The following is a 24858-nucleotide window of genomic DNA, read 5'->3' as shown; positions in this document are numbered from 1 at the left end:
TTTTGAGACAGGGTCTCCCTGTAGCCCCAGCTAGCCTGGAACTCACTCACTATGTAGACCAGACTGGTCTTGAACTCACAGAGATCCGCCTGCCTCTGCCTCTGCCTCCTGAGTGGGGGATCAAAGGCTGCACCACCACACCCAGCTTCCCTTTACCTTCTGAGATAACTGTTTAGAAACGTGAATTAAGAATTTAATAAACGCAAGCTGCGGGTGTAACTTCGTGCAGAACACTTGCCTAACATGCACAGACCTCTAGGTCAATCCCCAGCACCAAAAAGTAACCAAACAAAAAGATTTTGACAAAGGCTTAACTTTGGCTGTAATTTTTTTTTTTTTTTTAAAGACATGGTCACATGTATCCAAGGCTGGCTGGCCTCAAACTCACTATGTAGCCAAGGATAACTTTGAACTTCTGATCCTCCTACCTCTACCTCCTGAGTGCTGAGATTACAGGCATGAGCTACAATACACAGTTTATGAAGTGCCAAGGGCTTCACACAGGAGAGCAAGCATCCTATTAACTAAGTGACATCTCCAGGGCTGCTATTTATTTGATTTCTTTAAGTGACAATTAGTAACATTAACATTGTAGGTTACTTAGATTTCTATAGAACAGTACTGCTTTAGACTATCTGCCTAATGTGTATTTCCCCATAGTTTCTCTCTCAATGTCTTGTCTTTTTTTTTTTTTTTTTTTTTTTTTTTTTTTTTCGGAGTTGAGGACCGAACCCAGGGCCTTAGGCTTGCTAGGCAAGCGCTCCACCACTGAGCTAAATCCCCAACCCCTATGTCTTGTCTTTTAAACCCATATGGAAACACACTCCTAATTCTTCATAGTCTTCCTCAACATTCATATTTTGGGTATGTGTGGGGTAGTCAACCACCCTCTGAACATGTCTGATTTTTAACAATTGGGCAGTTCCCTATAACCAATCATAGTTCTTGTTAGGTGTTATCACACCAAAACCCACTGGGGTGGAAGTCTGCCATTCTGTGGGTACTTTATTTACACTTTGAACATTATGGAGTTCTAGCCTTCATACTTACATGCTGTGCAACTCTGTTTCTTCTAATAGTTACACCTCGGTTTTCTTGACTAAAAAGTAGGGCTGATAAGGGAATTTACCTTATAAGGTTGAGAGGACTGACATCATGAAAGTGTTTAGAATGGTGGCTGGCATGCAGAATTGAAGTAATCATTACAGTATGTATCATTATATACATCCACTGCTCTGCCCCAGTAGTAATATATTCTCCTGTGGTCCTGGACATCTGTACACAAATCTAAGATTCCCCTCCCCCACCAGATCCTCTAATTCTAAAACTCTGCTACTTCCCAAAGTCCTCTTCACCTGTGCTGACTTTCTGGTATTCTGTGTACATGAGAATAAATACTGCCCCATTTCCTGCACAAGTCTGAACTACAATGCATATAATGTGCATACATACACATGTATGTATGTACATACACATGTATACACACACACATGTCTTTGCACAGCTCTTATCATTCAAGAGATGCCTTAGATGCCTTCTATAGCTTAACGTTCACGATCCTCAACGCACACCACAGGGCAGATATTTGTATACAGAAGGAAAAGGGTTCTAGGAAGTTACGATTTGGCGGAGGTTGCACAGCGTCAAAATCGGAACAAAGTCAAAGGTTTTCCTTAGAAAACAAAGCTTTTTTTTCCCAAAGGCGTGAGCGCTGGGGCTGAATCAACTCATGCTGTTGATTGCATAATAACGTTTGAAGAAGTGCAGCAGCCGGCAAAGTCGGTCTGCTACCGTGCTGCCCACTGCAAACTGTAGCACATAAAACACACGCTTGGTCACCACCACCATCGTTAGGTCAGTGGGTCGGCGACAAGGATGCAACTGGGGTCCACAAACTCACGAAGCCTTGCTGCCGTCCCCGGCTCGGCCCGCGCCCGCCCGCTGGCTCTCACCTCCGGCTCCAGGCGCTCCGAGGCCATCACACAGCCCGCTCGCGCCGGTCCAGGCCCGGAGGCTGCTCTGCTCCTGACCCCTGACCCAGCTAGCTCGGTGCCGGACAGGAACCGGAAGAAGCTGGGAAGGCTCCTTCCGAGGTTTCCAATTGGTAGATGCAGTCTTATTCTCGGCGCAGACGCATGAGAAACCGGAAGAGGAAGTGGTTGCGACAGCCAGGCCGCTGCAATGCAGGTGAGAAGCGGGCTGGGCTCCGGGTAGCTGACCTCGCGACAGAGGTGGGTCCGCGAGGACGGGGCAGGGCCCAGGCTGCCTGGGGAAAGCAGAGAAACGGGAGGGGCGAGGGCAGCTGCTGAGGGACCAGAGGGACTGATCCGCCGGGCGGGGAGGAAGGACGCAGCACCGACGTGCATGGGAGCGGAAAAGGATCGGGCCGTCGTTTGAGAAGGCTGAGATGCTATCCGAGAACAAGAAAGTAGCGGGCTGGCCGCAGGCGACTCGGCGTACGCTGCTGGATGCAGGCGTAACAAAGCTGAAGGCTCATGGCATTGTGGGCCGCCAAGGACAAGCACTAAGCCGTTTACAGTCTGAGGCTGTGGGTGGAACTCATTATAAAAAAAATCTGCCGGTCACATTTTCCGGTTTGCAAGTTTTGCATCAGTCTTCCCAGTTTGTGCCCATTGCTAAGGGTGAAAAAATGGAGTAAAACAGACCACAGAGGGTCACAAGGAACCGCCCTGTAGACGCTTAGCATTTAAGATTGTCTAGTGCTCATAAATGCGTGCAGGTCTTGTCTCTGTTTTTCATTAATCATTCAGTTTGTTACACCTGGTAATCCTCCAATATAAGTGTTTGTGGGTCACCAGATTTATGAAGGAGGCACTGGAATATTGGCACGGAGATAAAAGAGTGCACATTGACTCAGCAAGAAGATTGAAGCATCAAATGCTAAGGTTACCTGAAATTTGAGGGGTGGGAGAGGGAGAGCTGGTATTCAGAAAAAGCCTCACAGTGTAGGCAGGTTTTCCAGATTGTGTTGTTACGGTTGTCACACTCGAGGCTGATTCTGGGGCCTGGAGAGATGGCTCAGCAGTTAAAAACACTGGCTGTTCTTACAGAAGACCTGGGTTCAAATCCCAGCACCCACATAGCAGCTAACAACTGTCCATAACTCCAGTTCCAGGGGATCCGACATCCTCTTCTGTTCCCTATGGGCACTGCATAACACGGGTGCACTTACCTGCATGCAAGCAATACACGAATGCACATAAAAATAAATAAAATATTTTTTTTTTTTTAAAAAAAAAGGAGGCTGATTCTAAGACAGAGGAAGTTGGTGTCCCGTCCTACAGAGGCACCCACAAGATAATGATCTTGAGGAATTAGTTCTGGCTTTCTGTGCTGATGGCATTCTTGCTGCCGTGGCAGAGCTTCCTAAAATGCACTGCACTTTGTGTAGGACATGTGCCAAGTACCAACTACACAAAGTGATACGGTACAGGAAGGATTCTCTGTATGCCCAAGGAAAGCAGCTTCTGTCAGGAAGCACAGTGGTGTGGTGGACACACCAAGCCTATGTTTCTGAAAAAGGCCATGTGCATGTTCATGCTGAGCCCAACTGCAGATCTAATGCTGGCTGTTAAGAGATGCAAGCATTTTGAATTAAAAGACAAAGGACTAAGTGATCCAGTTCTAAGCCAGTTTTGTTATGAAAACAAAATCATGAGGGCTGGTGAAATGTTCTTACTGAAAGAGAATAGGGTACCCTAATATAGAAAAGCCTTCAATCTCGTACGAGGGCGATAAAGAGGAATTAGTTGGCAGGAGGACTTCAGGTCAGGTGAACAGGTTGAAAGGTCTAAGGGTTGATGCTCTTTGTAACCCAAATACCAAGATAGAAAACAATTTAATTTTTCTGTATGTGTGTCACATGTGTATCTGAGTAACCAAGCATACTGTTGCTGCAGAGGGAGGAGAAGCAGCTTGAGGCGTCATTAGATGCACTGCTGAATCAAGTGGCTGATCTGAAGAATTCACTGGGAAGTTTCATTTACAAGTTGGAAAACGAGTATGACCGGCTGACTTGGTAAGGGTTGCCAGGACAAGCTGGGGAGGGATCCATAGGTGGGGGGGCCAAGCCCCCTGACTGACAGCACATCTCCAGTGATGTAACCATTATCAATTTGTAAACATCTTTTTTCATTTGGAAAGAGCTGGGTTGCCCAACATTGACAAGTATAGTTTGGCTTAGGGCCTCCATGGCAAGAAAGTAGAGAAATACCTAGTTCTCAACCTAGGTTGTTTCTAGGTTTGAATTCTTATCTTTTGACTTCTCTGGTGAGGAGGTATTCCTTCGGTGGAATACAGCTATATTCATGCTCATCTCCTTCCACAGATGTGACTGAATCTGATATCCAACTTACTGTGGAATGATGGATTAAGTTACTAGGATAAAAGGGAGGTTTTAGCTAGGTGTGGTGGTGCAGACCTTTGATCCCAGCACTTGGGAGGCAGAGGCAGGTAGATCTCTGTGAGTTTGTGGCCAGCCTGGTCTACATAGTAAGTTCTAGGCCAGCTGGGACTACAAGGAGACCCTGTCTCAAAAAGAAAAAAAGGGGGGGTGTCTAGTTTCAAGGTTTTCAGTTATTAAAGTGCAACCATGATTCATATTTTGCCCCTGTTCCCAACCCCATTCAAACAATGACCTGCTTTTTTCCCCCAACATCTGTGTCAGAAATTGAAAGTATCCCTCTTTCTTAACTCCACCATCCTTGCTAGCAATTCTGGTTCTTCCCTAGGCTAGTCATAGGCTATGAGTCTTTTAGGGGTGAATCTGGGTATTCCTAGTGTTAGGAAATCTTAGTACTTTATAGGGAAAAGTAATTCTGTTACTTTCTTACCACCACCAGGCCCTCTGTCCTAGACAGCTTTGCATTGCTCTCTGGACAGTTGAACACACTGAACAAGGTGTTGAAGCATGAGAAGACACTACTGTTCCGTAACCAGGTCATCATCCCTTTGGTGTTGTCCCCAGACCGAGATGAAGACCTCATGGTAAGAAGAAAAAGGGATTCAGCTTGGGGAAATGAGGCTCTGGAGCACAGTTGTTGCTTGGCTGTTGTAGAAGTTCTGAGTGTGGGGTAGTGTGTGGCAGTAAAAAGCAAGGGCTGCATTTTGGAAGACTTCTGGTCCTTCTGGAGGTGGAAGAGTCCTTTTGAGACAAGGTCTCCCTGTTGCCCCAGCTGGCCTGGAACTTGCTATGTAGAGCAGGCTGGCCTTGATCTCACAGATATCCCCCTGCCTCTGCCTCCCAAGTGCTGATATCAAAGGTGTGGGTCACCAGGATGGAGGTGGAAGAGTCATTCTTAAATAGTGCTGTAAAAACCCCAAGGCTATGTCATTAAGACAAAGACTTTTCTAACATTTATATCAAGAAGAAAAAAAAGTCTGTCCATTTGTAACTTTGTCCCAGTCTTAAAAAATGTGGGGGTTGGGATTTAGCTCAGTGGTAGAGTGCTTGCCTAGCAAGTGGGGTGGTGGGGAGGACAGGACAAAAATCACAAAAGATAAAATAACAAAAGAGGGAACTAAAATGTGGAGAGTGGGTTTTAATTGCCCTAGTTATGATAGAGAAATGTATGTGAGAAGAAAAATCATAACATGAAGGGGACAGTGCTATAGGATAGCTATGTTTGTGCCTCAGATTGTGTTTTCCCTGAAAATGTACTGTTGATCTGTGGAAAGGAAATCAGGCCAGATGGACTTACTTGGACAGCACAGCAGGATTAATAAAACCTGTGTTACAGCGGCAGACTGAAGGACGAGTGCCTGTTTTCAGCCATGAGGTCGTCCCTGACCATCTGAGAACCAAGCCTGACCCTGAAGTTGAAGAGCAGGAGAAGCAGCTGACAACAGATGCTGCCCGCATTGGTGCTGATGCAGCTCAGGTTGGACTGAGTCACTGCCCTGCTATCCTAACCCCATCCCTTCATAAGAAGCAAGGCTTTACCTCTCCTACGTAACAATGATGTGGAGTTGGTTACACCTAGGCTGCCTGTGGAAGAGCACAAGAAAGATGCTTCCCTAGAATCATTGCTAATTGCTATACCAATTCCTCGGTTACAGAAGCAGATCCAGAGCTTGAATAAAATGTGCTCAAACCTCTTGGAGAAAATCAACAAAGAAGAACGAGAATCAGAGAGTGGAGGTAAGGAGGGATTGGTGGCAGAACAGAGGGTCACTAGGAATGGTGTTTGGGTACCTGTGAAATAAGGGCAGAAGAATGGGCTGGTGGGGCTGGCCAAGCGGCTCAGTGGATAAAGCTGCCTGCCACCAAGCCTGACTTAGGCTCCATGGCTGGGACCCACATGGCAAAGGAGAGAGCCAACAAGTTGTCTTCTGACCTCCACATGTGAGCCGTGGTGTGCATACCCACACACACACAAAATCAATAAATATAATTTTTAAAAAGTTGTGTTTAAATGAACTGGTGCAAAGGGTCTATATCCTGACTGTTAGCCTTTTATGTTTCAAGACTAGCCTTGGAGCACATGGAGGAAATGGACAAAATGATAATTTAGAGATAGGCTTGGGGGCTTTTGACTCTCTTGGACTGGAGGGAGTCTAGGTACTGGTGAATCAGAACTGTAAACCTGGTGACCGTCACTGGTCTTCCAACTGCTGAGTTTAGTCCAAAGTCAGACACACACTTTAGAGTTCTTGCTCTTTTTTCAGGTCTCCGGCCAAACAAGCAGACCTTCAACCCTGCAGACACTAATGCCTTAGTGGCCGCTGTTGCCTTTGGGAAGGGGCTGTCTAATTGGAGACCTTCAGGTAGCAGTGGTCCTGGCCAACCTGGCCAACCAGGGGCTGGTACGATCCTTGCAGGAGCCTCAGGACTACAGCAAGTTCAGATGGCAGGTGCTCCAAGCCAGCAGCAGCCAATGCTCAGTGGGGTACAGATGGCTCAAGCAGGTCAGCCAGGTAAGGTGGCAAGGGTTAAAATGTAGCTGATTTAGAGTAGGGTAAGGGTATGAGCTAGATTATCTGGGCCCCTAGCACCCCAGACCTGGAGGTTTTCTCCTTTGCATTGTGACTCGGAAAACAGTTCAGGCACATGTGAGTGAAGAAGGCCTTTGAGTAGCAGAAACTGGTTTTGCCTTCCACCTCCATCTCAGACATTTGTCCTAACTGTCCTATTTATTCTGTATATTAGTGTGTATCTCTTCCTAGGTAGAAAAATAAATGGCCAGACCTTAATTAAGACCAGTGGTAGATAATCAGGAATTAAGAAGCAGGCAGTTTTCCAGTCCTACAGGATTCTTTGTACCCTGTCTCTCTTGCTCCTAGCTTTTTGCCTTGTCTTGTGCTCACTTTTAGTAAATGAGAGCAATCTGGAGGAGTCCTCATAGAAGTGGCTGAGAAGGTATTTCTTCCAAACTGTCTAGGAACCAGGACAACTAAGCAGTAGAGAACACAATACTGTTTACCTGTGACATTAAACAGGGGCCATATGTGTTTACTTGTCTTTCCCAGGAGTAGATGAGCAGGAGGCCATCTCTGGGGGGCTGTTAAGACCCCTGGCCCTATTCTCTCAGATCACTCCTTTCTTAGATGTTTGAAGGGAGGGAGCCAGCTGAAGAGCCACACCTGTAATTTCTGCCACCTGGGGTCAGACACCACAGAGGTTGTGAGACGATTGAATGAGGTGACAGGAGGGAACCTGAGATACCACGCTTCCGGTATATTGTGAAGGTTTGCCTTGTTTCAGATATCTTTCATTGTATTCCTTTTAGGGAAAATGCCAAGTGGAATAAAAACCAACATCAAGTCAGCTTCAATGCATCCATACCAGCGGTGAGTGTGGACACCAGCCTCCACTCCCAGGTGATCTGTGCAGAGTTGGGCAATGAAATTACCTTTTGCTCAAGTCTTATGTAGATGGGTACATTAAAAAAAAAAAGAACAGTCTTTCAGCAACAGAAAATCCCAGCTCCACTGGTGAATAGCTGCGTGACTTTGGGCAAGTGACCTAATTTTTCTGAGCCTGTTCTCATTTGTAAGTGGTGATAATACTTGCCTCATAGGGTTGTTGTGAGGATTAAAATGAGAAAATGAATGCAAAACACTTATCGCAGTATGTGAAATAATGGGTCTTCAATAAATGATAGTTTCCTGCAGCTATTTTTCTACCAGGCCCTCCACAGTCCTTCATCCAGAACTCACTCTGATCTGATACTGTTTCATGACAATGGTGCCCTGATGGACATGATCACATAAGCCTGTGCTTACTTTGTGCTGCCAGAAACCATAGCAGCTTATGTGTCTTGAAGGCATACTGAGTCTGAAGGCCCTCCTGCCCAGGTTCCATACTGCTGACCCTGTAAGCTACGTGTGAAGAGGCTTCTAGGCTGGGACATCATCCACCTACAGATCTGGTGAATCCAGTTCAGCTTTTACCTAGGAAATAAGTAAAAGTCTCCATCTACTATCCTACCCTGTGCATATGAAGGAAGATGTTTAGGGACCAGTAGGTGGGAGATTCTCAGGATTGGTTCCATCAGGCAAGACTGTGAGAAAGTTTTCCCATAGCACATGGAAAATAACTTCTTCCTCAGGACTTAACGTTTCTTGGAGAAGGGAATCATAGTTCACACTGTCACTCATCAGAGCTTAGTTGTCCTCATAGTAATGCCTTGTTTCTGCACTCTGGCCAGGTTAGCTTGCCTCCATTTCACAAAACTTGTAGCTCAGAAAAGATCCAGATTGACAGTGAAAGGACAGTGCCAGTGGCTTTCTTACCTTTATTGAGTTCAAGAACAGTGGTTTTGGAAGGCTAGCCAGCTGCCTTTCTCAGTGTTCCTTTGTGGGCAAGAGTAGGGATCAAGTCAGCAGTGGTTAGCCAAATAAAGTTGTTTAAACGAATGTTAACTGGCTCAGGATTTTTTGCAATTTATGAGAGCTAGAAGGCAATTCTAATTTGTTCTCCATTAAAGCATTCCCTTATCTTTATCTTTGATTTAAAACCCTAAGACTTCCTTACAGTTCTTACAGCTGCAATTTTTGTGTTCTTTGGTCACAACTAGTACTTTGGCCTTTGAGCAGTGTCAGACAACATTCTGTCAGAGTGTGGCAGCAGAGGCCTGAAAAAGTGGTCCCAGATGTCACCTCTGTTCCTGATGTATTGAGACAGGAATGGTGCTCACAAAGCTCAGTGACCACAACACTGAGCTGACACTGAGTGACAGGACCAGGGGAGTCCTGTCATGACCTCTGAGGCAATCCCAGACCTTTCCCCCACTTAAGCAGGCTGCCCTGTCAGCCCATCCAGGTGTTGTTTATCTTCTTGTTTTTTCCTTTCCCACTAAATGTCAAAGCTAATGGGATATTGGATAGATGAGATATTTGAAGCATCTTCCAGTGACTACTGCCCTTTACTCCACCGATAGTACCAACCCAACTTTCTTTGTTGTCCCAGGCTGAACTGCCTTCACTCCCACCATGCTACTGAAATGGGTTCCTTGTCCTCTAAGAACAAGAATGTCTTCCTGTCACGGTAGGAACATCCTCAGGACCTCACCTACATCGTATGCCCTTAAGCAAACACTTCATGTGGTAGAGACACCCACATCACTCTTAGTCACTTTGGTACCACATCCTCTCATTTCCACCACCTCCTCCCTCCAAAAAATACCAAACATCTCCGGGCACACAAATATGTTCATCTCCCTCTTTGGAACCCATAAACCAGTTCACACAACAGTGGAGAGACTATCTCGCATACCTCACAGTTAGTTGGTTGCTTTGGAAGGATGTGTATCTAATTCCCTGTGAAGACACGACTGCTTACTTGTTCAGGTTTGGGATCGCGATATGACTCTTGCCTTGCTCTGGTGGTATTCTATTTCTGAGCACCCTCTTCCCTAGAGATTGTACTTCTACATGTGAGAGCCCTGGACAAAGTGATTAGACCATTGTCTCCCAGGTTTGTTTCTGGGATGGAGAAAGCAGCAGCAGGTGTGAAACAAAGTGCTTCCCACAGCACAGTTCATCCCACTGAAGGTGGATGCTTATGCTATCAGTGTCAAGCCCAGTGGACATTGCCTAAGACCTCTCTGGTTCTGCCCCGAGGCTGGGATTCAGCCATTACAGCTTGCCCTGGTCGCCTGTTGTCTACTTCCAGTGTGTACTGCTGCCCTACTTAGCTGGCTGGCCTCACACAAACAGCATAGGTAGATTGTAGCCAAATGCTCTTTCTAATTGTAGAGGCCCAGCACTAGGCCTGAGCTGGGGAGTGGGAGTGGGGGTGGGTAATGATAGCCCACCTCCTGCCCTGCTGCTGAAAGAAGAAGCTGAACTCTGTAGGAATGCTCCGATGTAAGGCTGAGCCCTTTCCTACCCCCTCCACACCTCCCCCGGGCAGCTGGAAACAACCTCTCCCTTTGTCTGAATTTCTTGTACAGAATAATCTTCCTTATGGACAATGTATTCTCTGTGTCTTGTGGACACAGGAGCCGTGTGAGCTGATCCCAGCACGAGGCAGGACGGAGGCGGAATCCTTCCAAACGCCCATCCTAGCCAGCTCCCGATTAATATCCAGGGAAACTACTAAGAGGTGGACATTTTTTCCTGTGCCCCAGATTTGAGGGGAGGGAGAACCTGTTGGTGGTTTAGCATTGGCTAAGAACATGACCAGGAATTGTATTCCTTTTTCTGGTCTGCTCTAAGAGTTTAGATGCCAGCTTACAGAGGTTTGATGTGGTTTTCCTCAAAGTCTGGAATGTACAGAGGCTAGCACTTGAAGAGTATACTACCCTGCAGATGGCTTCTGATCCGAATAGAAAGTGATTCTCCCATGGCAGGCCACAGTGCTCCATCTTGTCATGAGAACATCAACACGTACAGTGTCCACAGAACAAACTTCTCTCCTGTTTAACAACCTTTATTTATTTATTTATTTTTTTTGTTCCTGACTTCCACATGGGTTCTTCTAATGTTGGCTTTTGTTGAGTCACATTCTCTCATGATGTCAGCCACTGTTTGGACATGTGAGTTTCCTGGGCGTGGCATGGACCAAGGCTGTTGAGTTCCTTGGGGCTCACTTACCCACCTAAGTGATCCCAGTGATCTTTTTATGGCTTGAAAGTGACAGATTCTCAAGCCTACTTGTGCAGGCATTGCTTTTTGTTTTGTTTTACTTGCTGTACAAATTTGTTATTTGGATAGGCCAATTTTTCTAAATCAGCCCTAAATCCCCCAATTTCTCACATTCTTTACCTGTCACCACCCTCCTCTAGACCACTTCCCTGACAGTTTTCTAGCTTTCATATCCTCTCTCACAAAGATTCATCAAAAGTGGTGAGGTAGATGCATATCAAATCACTTTCCCATTCTCAAGCATCTGTCTCCCCTGGACAAGATATGTGTATGGAAAGACTTCTTCAGTATAGGAGATTGTGTAGTTTGGGTATCCCTGCTTATTTGACCCACAGGTACCACAGGTTGTAGATACTCAAACTTAGTCATCCTTCCCTCCATACCTGTTTCTCTTCTAGTTTTTCTGGGGATTACCTAAGCCAGGAATATGGGATATCCTAAACTATTTCTCCTATATGTTCCCAGCTACCTGTCCCATATGAGAATAACTTTACCTACTGAACCAAATGTAGAGTGCCCTGGGTGGCTCCCTTTCTGCTTTCTGCCTCTCGATTCCTTGCTGTCACTCTAAACTCCTTACTTTGTGGTCCTTTTGATTTTTGTGTTTTGTGTACACCCACATGTAGGGCATCTTTTATTTTTGCTAATTTCTCTGGAGTACACCTGTTTTCATGGCCTAGCTAATGATGATTTAGTGTCTCTTACACGGTAAAGATCCTGCTTGGTCCTGTGTGCACTTTCTCTGACTCAGTTCTTTTGTTACATACTCTTTTCCATAGCATTTAGCAATGCCAGCCATCTCCTTTAAGTCTCTCCCACACTGGCTTCTGTGCATACATTCTTGTTCTACTGCCTCTGGCTAGTTCTTAGCAGCTTTTCGACTTCTGAACTTCTTCCTGCTTTTTTTTTTTTAATTTTAATTTTTATTTTATGTGTACATGTGTATTGCCTGCATGTGAGTAAGTGCACCGGTGTCACGCAATGCCCATGGAGGACAGAAGAGACCATCAGATCCCCTGGGACTGGAGTTATGGACAGTTGTTAGCTGCCATGTGGGTGCTGGGATTTGAACCCGGGTCTTCTGCAAGGATATCCAGTGTTCTTAACCGCTGAGCCATCTTTTCAGCCCCCTTCTTTCTGCTTCTTGAATGTTCTTATTCTCCAGGACTTGTCCTTAACTCCCCTTCTTATGCTGTCTGTTCTATGACCACCATTCTTTTTTTGTCTTTTTGAGGCAGGGTCTCTCTGTAGGCCCATCTGGCCTGGAACTCACTACATAGACCAGGTTGGCCTCGAACTCACAAAGATCCACCTGCCTCTGCCTTCCAAGTGCTGGGACTAAAAGCTTGTACCACCACACCTGACTTGACCACCATTCTTAGGTGCGTAGCTCAACATGTTTTGTTTTAGCTCATGTCTGCTGAATCCCAAAAACAATCCAAGGCCAAGTTCTGTCCTTTGTCTCTGGGGTACGGGCTTGTCCTTCACTTCAGTTGAGCCTCTGAGCCCCTCTCAGTGAAAATATTATTCAGACTCCCCATTTCCACATCTGGAAACTCCATCTTGCTTTCCAAAAGGCTGCCAGATAGATCTTTCTAAACTGTAGCTCTGATCCCATTACTCTCCTGCTTAAACCCTTTTGACAGTTCACTCTGAATGTTTCTCAGACTGGGGCTCACACACACCTAGCAGGGTGGTAGTTCCAGTGTTCCAGCTATACTAAAAGTCAGAGTAAAATTATTCTGAAATATTCATTTTACTTGAAGGTAAGTTTTTTAAAGATTTAATTGATTTTATGTGTACAAGTGTTTTGCCTGCATGTTTGGTGCCTGTGGAGGCCAGAAGACTGCGTTGGAACTGGAGTTACAGATGGTTGTTAGCCACAGTGTGAGTGCTAAGAACTGTACCTGGGGCCTCTGCAAGAGGAGCATGTGCTCTTAATTTCTGAGCCCCTTGAGGGTAACTTCAAACAGTGCAAATTGAACATGCAGCCTTTTTTTAACTAGGAATTGAACCCAAGGCCTCATGCATGTTAGGCAAGTGTTCTACCACTGAGCTACATTCCAAGCCCTCTTTATACTTTTCGTTTTGAGATAAGGTTGCCCAGGATGGCCTTGAACTATAGCCCAGACTGGCCTTGAACTTGCAGTTCTCCTATCTCAGCCTCCCAGAGAGCTGACAGATCTGTGCTAACAAGCCCAGCCTTGCCCTCCTCATTAAGAGAAAATTGACATCAAGGAATTCTTGCTAGTCTAAAAGGTTTCAGTCCAAGCTACTGGGTGCCCTGGGGGTATTAGAAAGGTTTTTAAATAGCTTACATTTTGTGGAAAAGCAAGTAAGATTCTTTGACCTAGTGCTTTGCCTTCTGATTTATCTTCTGTATTGTCTTGCCACCCACTTTATTCCAAAAGCCATACAAACTACTGAGTAGCCTAAGTGCAGTCAGCTAAACCAGGCTAAACAGGGTCTCTTTGGCTAGCCTAGAACTCTTGGTGATCTTCCTGCCTCAGCTTCCCGATTGCTGGGATTACAGGTGTGTGCCATCATGCCAGAGTCCAATTGTCTTTTCAGAATTCAGCTTCCATGCCACCTCTCTCTGAGCCTTTCTAGCATCCCAGCCTGTCACATTCAATGCCACATGTACCAGGAAAGTCAATTACCTCCTTTTATGCTCCACTTCTGTAGCTGGTACAAATGTCTTCTACCTCCAGATCTGCACTTTATTGCCCCTCAGGTTCAAGCACCCTGAATTGTCAGAGTTTGAGTCATGATTTTCCCACCCGAGAACTATGTGATCTTGGGCAAGATAATATGTCTGGGTATCCCATAGCATGTAGCCCATCATGAACACTACCTATGGCAGTACTGCTAGTATTTCTAGTATGATTTTTGGAGTGGTATATGAAATCACATTTGGGTTCTGCATGGTAGCACATACCTGTAATCACAGCACTCAGGAGGCAGAGGCAGAAGGATGTTTGCAAGTTCCAGGTCAGCCTGGTCTACATAGCAAGTTCTAGGCCAACCAGGACTACGTCTGTCTCAAAGAAGCAAACAGTATATAATAATAATACACACATATATAATGTATATATAATATGTTATATCCTGTATATTATAGGCTGTAATTACTTATTTTTATGTTGAAAGAACAGGTTCTAGCCTCATACTGACTGGGTTCAAATCCTAGCCTAGCTGCTTACTAGCTATGTGGCCTTGGGATGTTAATTTAAATCTCTGTGCCTGTTTCCTTATTCCTGTGGATAATAGTGGGTATTTCAAAGGCTGCTGTGAGGTTTAAGTGGGTCAGTACATACAGAATATTTAGAACAGTGCCTGACAATAGGAAAAACTCAGTACACATTAGCTAGCCCTTGCTAGAAATCTGTTCCCAGTAGTTATTTGAATAAGTGATTGACCAACGTCGCTAAGAGATCATAAGCTCTTCCTTCTGTAGCTCCCCGTGCTGCTATCTAATGAGCTGTCCTTGGAGACACTGTTGGAATGATTTTCATTCCCAACATCTCCCTAGCAAGTAGTACAGAGCTAGCAATGGGACCTTTTTACGCTTGATTGCCTGATATAGTAAATCAGTTTTGTGTCTAGTTTTGTGATTTCTCATACTTAGCTGTTTCTTATGCTCTTCTCTTAAGCCCCAGTTTGGTCTTAAATTATATCATTTTGATTTGAGTCCAAAAGACAAGCTCCCTTACCTAAGACGTTCTTTTTCATTGTTTCTAAATGGTGTTTCTTCCCTGACCAGACCAGCTAAGAACTCAGTTTTACAGTCTTCATGTATCCTGTCCCTAATGGGGGCCCTTCAGCACTCCTTCTCTCCATGCAGTTGTGCTAAGTCCCAGCCTCACTTGAGTCAGCTCTTGGTAGGTGGGACTCAGATCTTCATGAGTGGCTGGTATAATTCATTGTGTAGATGTAAGGAGCCAGAGCTCCTTGTACCTTGCTTGCCCCCTACTGTCACACTGACCACTGTTCCTTCTGACCTTGATTCGTGTCAGTCCCTATCATTCTCAGCACTTTGCTATAAGTGCTCTCAGCTGTAACCATAAGGACGGGGGCGGGGGGGCAGGCAGGGGCTTGTTTCTCAGCTCTGCCACCCAGAATATCTGTCCTTCTTACTGCTGCCACTCCTTGTTCACCCAATGAACAGTTCTTCCAGTTCAAATGTCACTTGCTTCCTGGAAAGTTTCTACCCCCTCTTCCCTATACACTTGGCCATTCTTAAACCACCTCTCCTGTACTCTCTATACCTTTCCATTCCAGCATTCATAATTCTGCAACTTATTTTTGTATGAGTTCAAATCCTAGCCTGGACTTACCCATTGTGTGATTTTAGACTAGTTGCTTCACTTTCTGGAACCTAAGTTGCTCTCTGTGTAAAATGTAATTTATCTCAAAGGCTACCTTAACCAAGTGTATTTAAGTTTAACCTGCAACTAAGTGACTATTAATTTTCTATAATATAAAGTCTAAGCTTAGAAGAAAAGTCTTTCAGGAAAATAGCACTCAAATGCTACTATTCGCCTTTTATTCTTTCCTAAAAAGTCCTTTTTACCCAATTAAAGACTATTTTGATTGCAACACATTATAATTAAGTAGCTTAACTAAAGAAAAAAGCTGGGGATATAGCTCAGTGAGTTAAGTGGGCAAAGTGCTAGCTGTGCAAACATCCCTGTAAAAAGCATGGCACAGGTCTGCACCTTCTAGGCAGTGGCGTGTCCATATCTCTTGCTCTGGGTGTCTTCGTCTTTCAAAAGGACTTGAGACTAATTGCTGATAATCAAGCTTTTTTTATGTGCTAGAAAAGATGCTGTCTGCGTCCTGTGACACACTGCTGGATGTCACAGAAGACATTGTGTCATAGGAAGAGTTGAAGCCGGGGGATAGATATTTTGCAAGAAAGCATGTGCTTCCAAAGATGTGAAAAGGGAGCCCAGGCCACCAAGCGACAGCACAATTCTGGGCATACAGAAATTTTGGATATGAACATGGGCCTGCTCACATAATAATTCAGATGGAGAATACATGGTTGAACAGTTCACTGCTTATGGCTTTAAAATTTCAGGGTCTCCCTAGTCGCAGCCTGCTTGGAACTATGTGGATCTATGTGGATCCAGCTGGCCCCTTATCTCACAGAGATCTGCCTGCTTCTGCCGTCAGAGGGCTAGGATTAGAGGTGTGTACCACCACACTGGGTATAACTTTATGTGGCAAAAGGGGACGACGGACCAAGGCCTAAAGCTCATAGGAGAATTCAGATATTTAAGGAAATCTGTTAAAATGAAATTTCTATAGAAGGAATTTATAAGCCTTAAATACAAATAAAAGAAATATTATAGAAAATAGAAGGGGTGTTTTTCTCTTATATTTGGTCCTTTATATAAAAGTTACAGTAACTGCTTTAGCTATCTTAAACTTGTCTCCTCACTTTTGGATCTAATATTGCCCTTAAAGACACTGATAGACTCAGTGTCCTAGTTTGTTCTTCATTGCTGGGACAAAACACTCTGACCAATACCAACTTGGGGAGGAAAGGGTTTATTCTGCTTACAACTCCCAGGTCGCAGTTCATCAGGGACCCCAAGGTAGGGGCTCAGGGCAGGAGCTGGAGCACAGGCCAAATTGCTTTGACAAAATACTTTGACCAAAAGCAACTTGGAGAGGAAAGGGTTTATTTGTCTTACATCTCCTGGGCCATAATTCATCAGGGAGCCCAATGTTGGAACTCAGGGCAGGAACCTGGAGGCAGGAGCTGGAGCACAGGCCATAGATCAATGTTGCTTACTTACTAGCTTACTCCCTTGCTTGTTCTCAATCTGTTTTCTTATACAATACAGGACCACTTGCCCAGGGGTGGCACCACCCATAGTGTACTGGGCCCTCCCACATCACTCAACAATCAAGAAAATGTCCCAAGTGTGTCAAGTTGTCACTAAAGCTATGCAGTGCAATTGACCTCTTGTCAGCTTGACACACAAACACATCACTATTAAGCCATAATCTTTTCATTTCTTGTCCCCAAGATATAATGTTAACAATATCACAACACAAGACAGTACAACCTTAAAAGTCTCACAGTCCTTGAAATATTCAAACACTTAACAGTTCACAGTCTCTTCCAAAAGTCTCTTAATTTTGGGGTTCAGTAAAATCCAAAACAAGTACTGTCTTATTTCAAAAGAGAAGATTTGGGCACACCTAAGGAAAAATAAGTGCAGCAAAGTAGCTCAAGGCTGGACATCTGAGATTCACTCATGATTTTCTGGGCATCAAAGGGCTTGGGGAACTCCACTTCTCTGACTCTGCCATCCACAGCACACACAGCTGGTCTTGAAGACTCAGTCATCTCCATTCCACACCTACTGTTGCCCTTGGTGGTGGTCCCATGGTCCTGGTATCTCTAAAATCTAGGTTCTCCACTAAAACTGTGGTGTCACCTTACCCATGGCGTCTTTTGGCCTCTCGGGTGCAAAGCCTCAGATTCCCTCCATGTCCCCTCCAAGTTTTCAACACCAGAACTATGCAGGAGTCTCTTACACATCACCAAGTCCTGCTTCCATCTTCAGATAGAAGCTTGGGCACTTTCTGGACCATAGCTTCTGTGTGCTGACCCTGAGGAAACACTTCCCAAAAGATTTCACCACAGTGGTGCTGATCTCCTGTTACAGCTGAGTTTTCAGCCCCAGCTAACCAGCATCAATTGTTCCAGTAAAGCAAAGGTTTCACTGCAGTGGTTCTGGCCTCTTCTTAATCACAGCTGATTCTTCAGGCCCAGCCGACCAGAACCCACAGATTCTCAACACAAAATCTCACACGAACAGCCCCGGTAGTCTCTGCTTCCCTTTGAAGCTTCACAAGCCAGGCCTCCATCGTCCACAACTCTTCCAACGTAACTGTTCCAAGCTCCACTGCAACAAACTTTGAGCAAGAAATGGCTTTTCCAGCCCAAAGTTCCAAACACTTCCACAGTCCTCCCAAAACACCAAGGTCAGGTCTGTCACAGCAATATCCCACTCTTGGTACCAATCTGGTGGCACTATATTGGTGATGTTATGCTGATTGGATCCAGTGAGCAGGAGGCAGCAGACAGTCTGGACTTGTTGGTTAAGCATATACACATGAGAGGATGGGAAATAAATCCAACCAAAATTCAAGGGCCTTCTACCTCAGTGAAATTTCTAGGCAGGAGCTGGAGCACAGACCATGGAGGAACGCTGCTTACTGGCTTGCTCCCCTGGCCCCTGCTCAGCCTGCTTTCTTATGCAACACAGGCCCACCTGCCCAGGGGTGGCACCACCCACAGTGGGCTGGGCCCTCCCACACACTCATCAAGAAGATGCCCCTCAGACATGGCCACAGGCCAGTCCAATAGAGGCAATTCCCCAATTGAGGCTCCCTCAACCCAGGTGTGTCAAGTTGAAACTAAAGCTATCCAGTACACTCAGATACCCTCAAAACTTGTCTATGTTTTAAATTGGTATACATGGCACCCCTGAATAAAAATTACTCAAGCTTAAAACAAACAAACAAACAAACAAAAAACATGGCACAGTGTGGTGTCTATAATACCAAGGCTGGGAGGTGAAAACCAGAGGAACCCTGGAGCTTTCTGGTCAACCAGTCTAGCCTGTTGGTGAGCTCCAGGTTCAGTGAGAGACCCCATCTCAAAAACTAAGGTAGTAGCCAGGTGTGGTGGCCTATACCTTTAATCCTAGCACTCAGGAGGCAGAGGCAGGTAGATCTCTGTGAGATTGAGGCCAGTCTGGTCTACATAGTCCCAGGCCAGCTGGGGCTACAAGGACACCCTGTCTCAAAAAGACCAATAATAATATGATAGTGTTGAGAACAATAAATGAAGACCCCAGGCATTGACCTCTGGCCTCCACACATGCACACATGAGCATATGCACCTGTACACATGTATATACTGCACACATACGAAAAGAAAGGAGACTCAACTGTACTTCCAACTGTATGTATGGTTTTAAGATGGACTCAGGACCTCAAAGTCTGATCTCTGCCTCTGCATTTCTCCACTGTGTTGTTAAACCTCCTCTCATGGATGAACTCTGGGTTTGCTGAGTTCAGTGCTATTAGGAACTTGGATTGGGAGGGTGTGGAGTATGGGAGGCTAAATGTGTCATCTCACCTCAAACTTGGGGTGTCTTAGAGTGTATTCCTATTCTCCATTCTACCTGTGTTACCAGCCTTGCCAGCCTTGTGTCAGTCAATCCTGAGTTCTCTCTGTTCTCTCCACCACAGATGTAGGTCAGGTCTGTGTCACACCTGTGCCTCTGAGTGGGTTCCCAGCTGCTCTCCTCCTCCTGCTTTCCTTTTGCTAATACACTTACTGTTGCCAGTTTGTCTTTTGAAGTATAAAAGGGGTTGTGTCAGCCTTCCACACAGAAATCTTCAGGGGCACCCCTAGGCAAACAAGTCTTCATTAAAAAAAAAAAATCCCATTCATGACCTCAGGCCAGCGTCCTTTTTAACCTTCTGTCATATGAAGATCTTTTGCTCACCATATCTTTTAGATAAAAGGTATCCTTTGAAGTTCCCTGTGCCTGACCTGTCTTTTTGGGTTCATTCCTTTGTCTGTGTGTTTTCCTCAGTCTGAAATGCCTGTGTTATTTCTACATGCTTGCTATGTGACCTCAAGCTACATCTTCAACCTCTCTAATTCCCCATCTCCGTCTAAGAGGTGACAGTAGTAACCGTACGGGATTCAACCATAAGAGCACAAGAAAAGCAGTGTGCCTTGGGCTCGCAGAGAAAGCGCAGTGTAATAGTTTCTCTTCCCTTCTCCCTTCTCCCAGATCTGCTTTCTTCCATCCTAATAGCCTGCTCTGGTTTGTTCCCAATAAAAACTTCCCTTTCCAGTGCTTTTTCTCCCCTGAGTTTCTTCAGTTCAGTGAATACTAAATGATACCTGTAGTATATGGTACTGGCTACCCACTAGGGATCAGCCCTTGTCTCTGACCTTTCTGGGGTTCAAGCATACTTACAAATTGTAGTTGATAGATGAGTGTTTGCATGCGGTTTCTCCCTTCTGTCATCCAGATGTTCTTTCAGCCATGGTCCCAGCCTCCTTCAAAGGATACCAGCTAGCTGGCTGGGGCCCAGGAACATGCAGAATGATTAACTAGAAAACTTTCACCCTCATCTTTGCTCTCCTGTCCTCAAGGTACAACCCACCTCCCACCCCCAGCTTCTCTGTGTGGCTGCTGTGTAAGAACTGCCCTTTGTCTTTTACAGGATAGGGCAGGGAGAGAGGAGCTTGACACAGTGCCCACGAGGCTGCCTCCAAGATCCTCAGTTCCTTTTGCTGGTAGCTGGTTGCTCCATGAGTTCCACACTCTGTTCCCCACTGCCCCACTTGCTCAAAAATGTGTGGCATACTTTTTCCCATTCTTCCTCATTGCCTCCTATACTTCTTTGGTCCCCCTTCATTTTAGCTTTGTGCCCAAACACAAACCTCAATCAGGTATCAGAGTTGGTAAAGTTCATATAGGTGGTGGTTTTCAGGCTGAACCACCGGAGAAACAACATCACAGATTTATCTTCTGGGGAAAGAGAAGGCCCTCCAGACTCAGTGAGTGAGGAGTGAGTCAGTCAGGGTGGGACTCAGGAAGTTGTCACCTCACTTCCCGTGAGTCAGGAAGGCTCCATGAAGGAAAAGGAATTTTAGTTTTTGTCTGGCTGTTCTTTCCCCATTCTACTGAGCCTGCATTCTTAGCAAGCTTGTGGGTTTAGTTTCTCCAGTTTGTCAGCCTGCTCTGGAGTGGTTTTTTGCCTTCTACAAAACCTTTCCTGAGCTCTCACCTCCAAGGCCTTCCACATAGCTTCCTTGCAGATACCAACCTGTCCCATTTCTGATACCCAGTCTCCCACCTCCTACATTCTGCTGGGAGCTTACAATGCCGATATACATCTGTAATCTCAGCACTCAGGAGGCTGGGGCAGGAGGTTATGGAATTCCAGGCCAGCCTGGGCTATAAAGTGATACTCTGCCTTTTAAACAGAAGTGGAGTAGGGAGGGCAGTGCTGGGACAATGGCTTAGTTGGTAAAGTGCTTGCTGCTCAAACATGAAAGTTTGATTTTGTTCCCCAGTACCCATGTAAAAGATAGATGTGACATCACCTTATACACATACACATACAAACACCCCCAACATGAACCAGTGTATATATACATACACACAAATAAGAAATTGTTTTTTTAAAAAGGAAAACAACCAAATCAAAAAGTAAGCAAGCAAACAGCAACCCTGAGCGCTGATGTGGAACACCATTCTTCATGGCCTGCACTTGGTGGGGCCATCATGTCTGCCCACGAAACCTGACTGACTGCCATCGGTTGTACCAGACTTTTACCACTTCCTGAAATTTCTCATCCTTACCATCATGCCCAGCGAATGCCTTATCTTCTGACTGATGGGAAAATGGACTTGTTTATGAAAACTCTCCCAATTTTTTTCCAACCTATTGATTGACTTCCTTTCCACACATTTCAGCCTGTGGAGTGTTTTCCTTAGCCAAATGCGATTTATGTGTATGTATCTGGTGGGTCCTATTTTTTCTTTACACACAGCCTATAAACAGGTTCCAACTTCTTCCTATTAAAAACAACCATTAGAATCAATCTAGAAGTGAGAGCCAGGCACTGATGCTCTAAAAGCTCCCCAGGTGATTCCTGTGTACAGCCACAGCTGAAAATTATAAACAGAGGCTGGGTGTGGCGGTTCATGCTTGTAATCCTAATACTGAAGAGACAGAGGTTGAAGATCTGGAGTTTGAGGGCAGCTTGGGCTACACAGTGAGATCCTTTCTCAAAAATTCACACACCCTCAGAGAGGGAGGGAGGGAGGGAAGGAGGGAAGGAGGGAGAGAGAGAATTAAAATCAAAAACTTTTTTTTTTGGTCTTTTTGAGACAGGGTCTCCCAGCTGTCCTGGAACTCATAGAGATCCGCCCAGCTCTGCCTCCCAAGTGCTGGGATTAAAGGCATGTGCCACCACACCCAGCTCCTAAAATCCAAACTTTTTACTATACCCACAAGGCTCTTCATCAGCTGATTCCTGCCTGCCTTGTCTATTGACCCTTCCCTATTGACTCGAGCTGGAGCCATACGTAAGAGTTCCCCAAGCCTGCCACATCTTTTGTGTTCTAGGCCATCACATATATGCTTCTCTCTTTGGAAAGCCTTTTCTTCACTTTCTAGAAAATGTACTTTAATGTTAAATGTAGATGTCATTTCTGAGAGCTTTAAGAACAAAACCCCATCCTGGGTTAAGTTCCCTGCTCCTCAGTGCTTTCATAAGCCTATGGGTTTCTCTCTATGGAATATTCACCACATGCTACTAGTGTTGTTTGTTTATATGTATGTCCACTCCCCTAGACTGGATACTTTGCAAGAATCCCATGGCTACAGAGATGCCATTTGGTTTACATGAGCTACATAAGATATTGGAAGATGCCTGCTGTCAGGACTAGGATGAGAATTGAATGAAGAGTCTTTGAGCTTGGTCATTCATGTAGTCAGCCAACATTTACTGAGGCCTTGCCATGACCATTTATCTATGTGGCCCAGGTGAATACATGTATATTTGAAGTTTCCTCATACTAATATGTTTGGACTTTGGGGAAGTTTCATCATCTAGAGTAGTCTTCTTTGTCTCCAGTGGACTTTCATGATGTATATATAATCCAAAATCTCTTAGTAGGGTTTCAGAACAGTGCTTTGCATATAGTGTTTAGGAAAGATTTGTTAAATGAATGCTCATGAATTCATATACAAATACGTACTTTATGGATATGTTGGACCACTTCCCTACCTTGTCTGTTAATGTCAAGATAGAGTACTGCGTACTTCGCATGGGTTATCTCCTTTAACCCTCACAGTGAGTCTGTAAGCTAGGTACCAATTTGTTCTAATTTTTAAGAGGTTCCACAATATATACAAGGTCATACACCCACTGATTGGAATATTTTGGAGTGTGGCTGCAAAGCTGTCAAAGAATACGTGGAAGACATCAGAACTTCAATAAGTATTGATTGGCTCAGTGAACATTGCTCTCAAGGGAAATGGAAAGACTTGAATTCCACTACTTTCCTCCACTTGATTCTGGGTCTCTTGATCTCTTTTTCCACCTATTGTCCCATTCATTCTGATCTGAAATCCAATCAACAAACATTATGTAAAGTCAATTGAGTGACAATAAGCCCAATGATAGAGATAGAGAGATGACAAAAATATGAGCTCTTCCTGACTGAAAGGAGCTTATGGTTGGGGGAGGTACAGAAAATTACATTACAGTATGCCAGAGGAAGGAGTGATTTACTGCCTGGAGATCTGACTGTACTTTGTGCTGAGCCAAGGGGAAGGCTTAAGCCTTGGAAGCAGCCCAATATATCACCAAGGTATGTATGTGCTTGCATGTGAATTCATGAGCATTCATTTACAAATCTTTCTTCAACATTGTATGCAAAGCACTGCTTTGAAAGCTCTGCTGGGCTTTTGGATTCAGTATCCATCATGAAAGTCCACTAGAGACAAAGATGCTGACATTACTGGGGAATGGTTAAAGCATGGGATATGGATCAAGAGAAACACAGAATGAGAAGACCAGGTAGATCTGGTAGGTCTAAAGAGATTGAGGTTTTAGAGTAGATTTTTTGCGTTTCCTGACAAGAGCTGGTGCTAATAGGTAGTCAGAATTGTTCATTGGCTAATTTCTTAGCAAGCTCTAAGATAAAAACATCCAGGTAGCTACATCCTAACAGTTATGAAAGAACTATCACTCCTAGTCACCTTCTTGAATTTCCTAATTCTCTCCACCATTTACATCATCAATTTGACAAAGGAGTTATTGGATCATAATGTGCAAAAGAGATAGAAATTTCATGTCCTGGAAATGTGGTCTGATAGCTTGGTGTTTGTAGAGGTGGGGGCCAGGAAGTGTTGAATTGGCAACTATGTAGAAATCCCCACATTGTTTCCAATCCTATCAGTTTCCTCCTTAGGTCTGGCAGCTGTCTCTCACCGGATCTTGTACCTGGGCTACAGAGTTCAGAAACCAAAGCTTGAAGTGGTTTTGCACACTTGTAGGTGGCCAGTAAAGGTCTGATGAATGAGACCAGCTTGATTTTAACCTCCTCAAAAATCTCGCGTTTTCTTCTGCTTCTAGAATAAAAATCAGAATGCCTCTTTTGGCCTCCAAGATCTACTACATTCAACCACAGCTGATTTCACTTGCCTTTCCCTTCCTTACTACCTTGAAGGCCGGTTTAGACAATGATTCACAGTTCTTGCCCCGGGCCACTTGTATTCTCCTATCTCCATTCCAGGAAATCCTCTCCGTGGCTCCCAATGCTAGGACTCATCCAAGTTTATAGGCTGGGAAAAAGGCATAGTAGCCAGCTGCAGCCTCCCGCTAGCCCTCCCGCCACCCCAATCAGCCCTCAGCTCGCACAGCTGGCCCTCCTGTGCTCCGCTGGGCTCGCCCTGCTGAAGCAGCAGCACTTTTGAGGGGAAGGCTGCACCCTGGAACTTTTCCCCGAGTACTAAGCTGGGACTCCGCGGGCAGCAGATGAGTGGGTCCTCTTGCTGGAGAATGGGGCCATGCGGACCGGACATCAAGAAGAGGCTGGGTGCGGGCCCGGCCACAGCCATCAGCGAGGCAGGCTGAGAGATGCGAGGGAAGGGGTGGAGAGCTGGGGCTGGGTGTGCTTC

The 24858-nt window shown here is 45.2% G+C and overlaps 2 protein-coding genes and 1 long non-coding RNA gene across 16 annotated transcripts in view; 1 reads left to right on the top strand and 2 right to left on the bottom strand.

Annotated features, from left to right (window-relative positions):
* The window catches only part of Szt2 (SZT2 subunit of KICSTOR complex), a 52302-nt gene extending 50245 nt beyond the window's left edge, over positions 1-2057 (bottom strand). Inside the window, exon 1 of one of the 3 annotated variants that reach the window (XM_008845358.3) lies at positions 1953-2057. In XM_008845358.3, coding sequence (XP_008843580.1) covers positions 1953-1979 — 27 coding nt within the window. In that variant the 5' untranslated portion in view covers positions 1980-2057. The remainder of the gene's footprint in view (positions 1-1952) is intronic. The other 2 variants (XM_029569498.1, XM_029569499.1) reach the window with 2 other exon arrangements.
* A 36-nt stretch (positions 2058-2093) lies between these two features.
* Med8 (mediator complex subunit 8) lies at positions 2094-24804 on the top strand. Of its 10 annotated transcripts, XM_029569504.1 has the most exons (9): positions 2094-2231; positions 3921-4039; positions 4863-5007; positions 5760-5900; positions 6079-6160; positions 6688-6936; positions 7749-7809; positions 14873-14990; positions 15930-16178. In XM_029569504.1, the coding sequence occupies exons 1-9, from the start codon at positions 2109-2111 to the stop codon at positions 15999-16001; spliced, it is 1110 nt and encodes a 369-aa protein (XP_029425364.1). In that variant the 5' UTR covers positions 2094-2108; the 3' UTR covers positions 16002-16178. The 10 variants fall into 10 exon arrangements, with proteins under 10 accessions (XP_029425364.1, XP_029425363.1, XP_029425367.1 ...); XM_029569503.1 differs by lacking the exons at positions 14873-14990; positions 15930-16178 and adding an exon at positions 24314-24804; XM_029569507.1 differs by lacking the exons at positions 14873-14990; positions 15930-16178 and adding an exon at positions 24138-24287.
* On the bottom strand, positions 18447-21964 carry LOC115072400. Of its 3 annotated transcripts, none has more exons than XR_003851455.1 (3): positions 20603-21964; positions 20133-20239; positions 18447-19565 (listed from the first exon to the last, which is right to left on the bottom strand). It is a non-coding gene; the product is annotated as an uncharacterized LOC115072400 (long non-coding RNA). The 3 variants fall into 3 exon arrangements; XR_003851454.1 differs by having other exon boundaries at positions 18447-19551; XR_003851453.1 differs by lacking the exon at positions 18447-19565 and having other exon boundaries at positions 19717-20239.
* Positions 24805-24858: the final 54 nt, after the last annotated feature.

The sequence above is a fragment of the Nannospalax galili genome, unplaced genomic scaffold, assembly GCF_000622305.1.
Source record: "Nannospalax galili isolate Female #2095 unplaced genomic scaffold, S.galili_v1.0 scaffold1402, whole genome shotgun sequence".
Taxonomy (NCBI): domain Eukaryota; kingdom Metazoa; phylum Chordata; class Mammalia; order Rodentia; family Spalacidae; genus Nannospalax; species Nannospalax galili.
Note: the sequence above shows the minus strand (reverse complement) of the source record. Positions and strands in the feature narration are given on the sequence as shown.

Excerpts from the sequence above, each read along its gene's own strand:
- Med8 (XM_029569502.1), top strand. The coding sequence starts at position 2,109 with ATGCAGTCTTATTCTCGGCGCAGACGCATGAGAAACCGGAAGAGGAAG. Across the intron at positions 5,008-5,759 it reads ACCGAGATGAAGACCTCATG|CGGCAGACTGAAGGACGAGT; the intron begins GTAAGAAGAAAA and ends CCTGTGTTACAG. Across the intron at positions 6,161-6,687 it reads ACGAGAATCAGAGAGTGGAG|GTCTCCGGCCAAACAAGCAG; the intron begins GTAAGGAGGGAT and ends CTCTTTTTTCAG.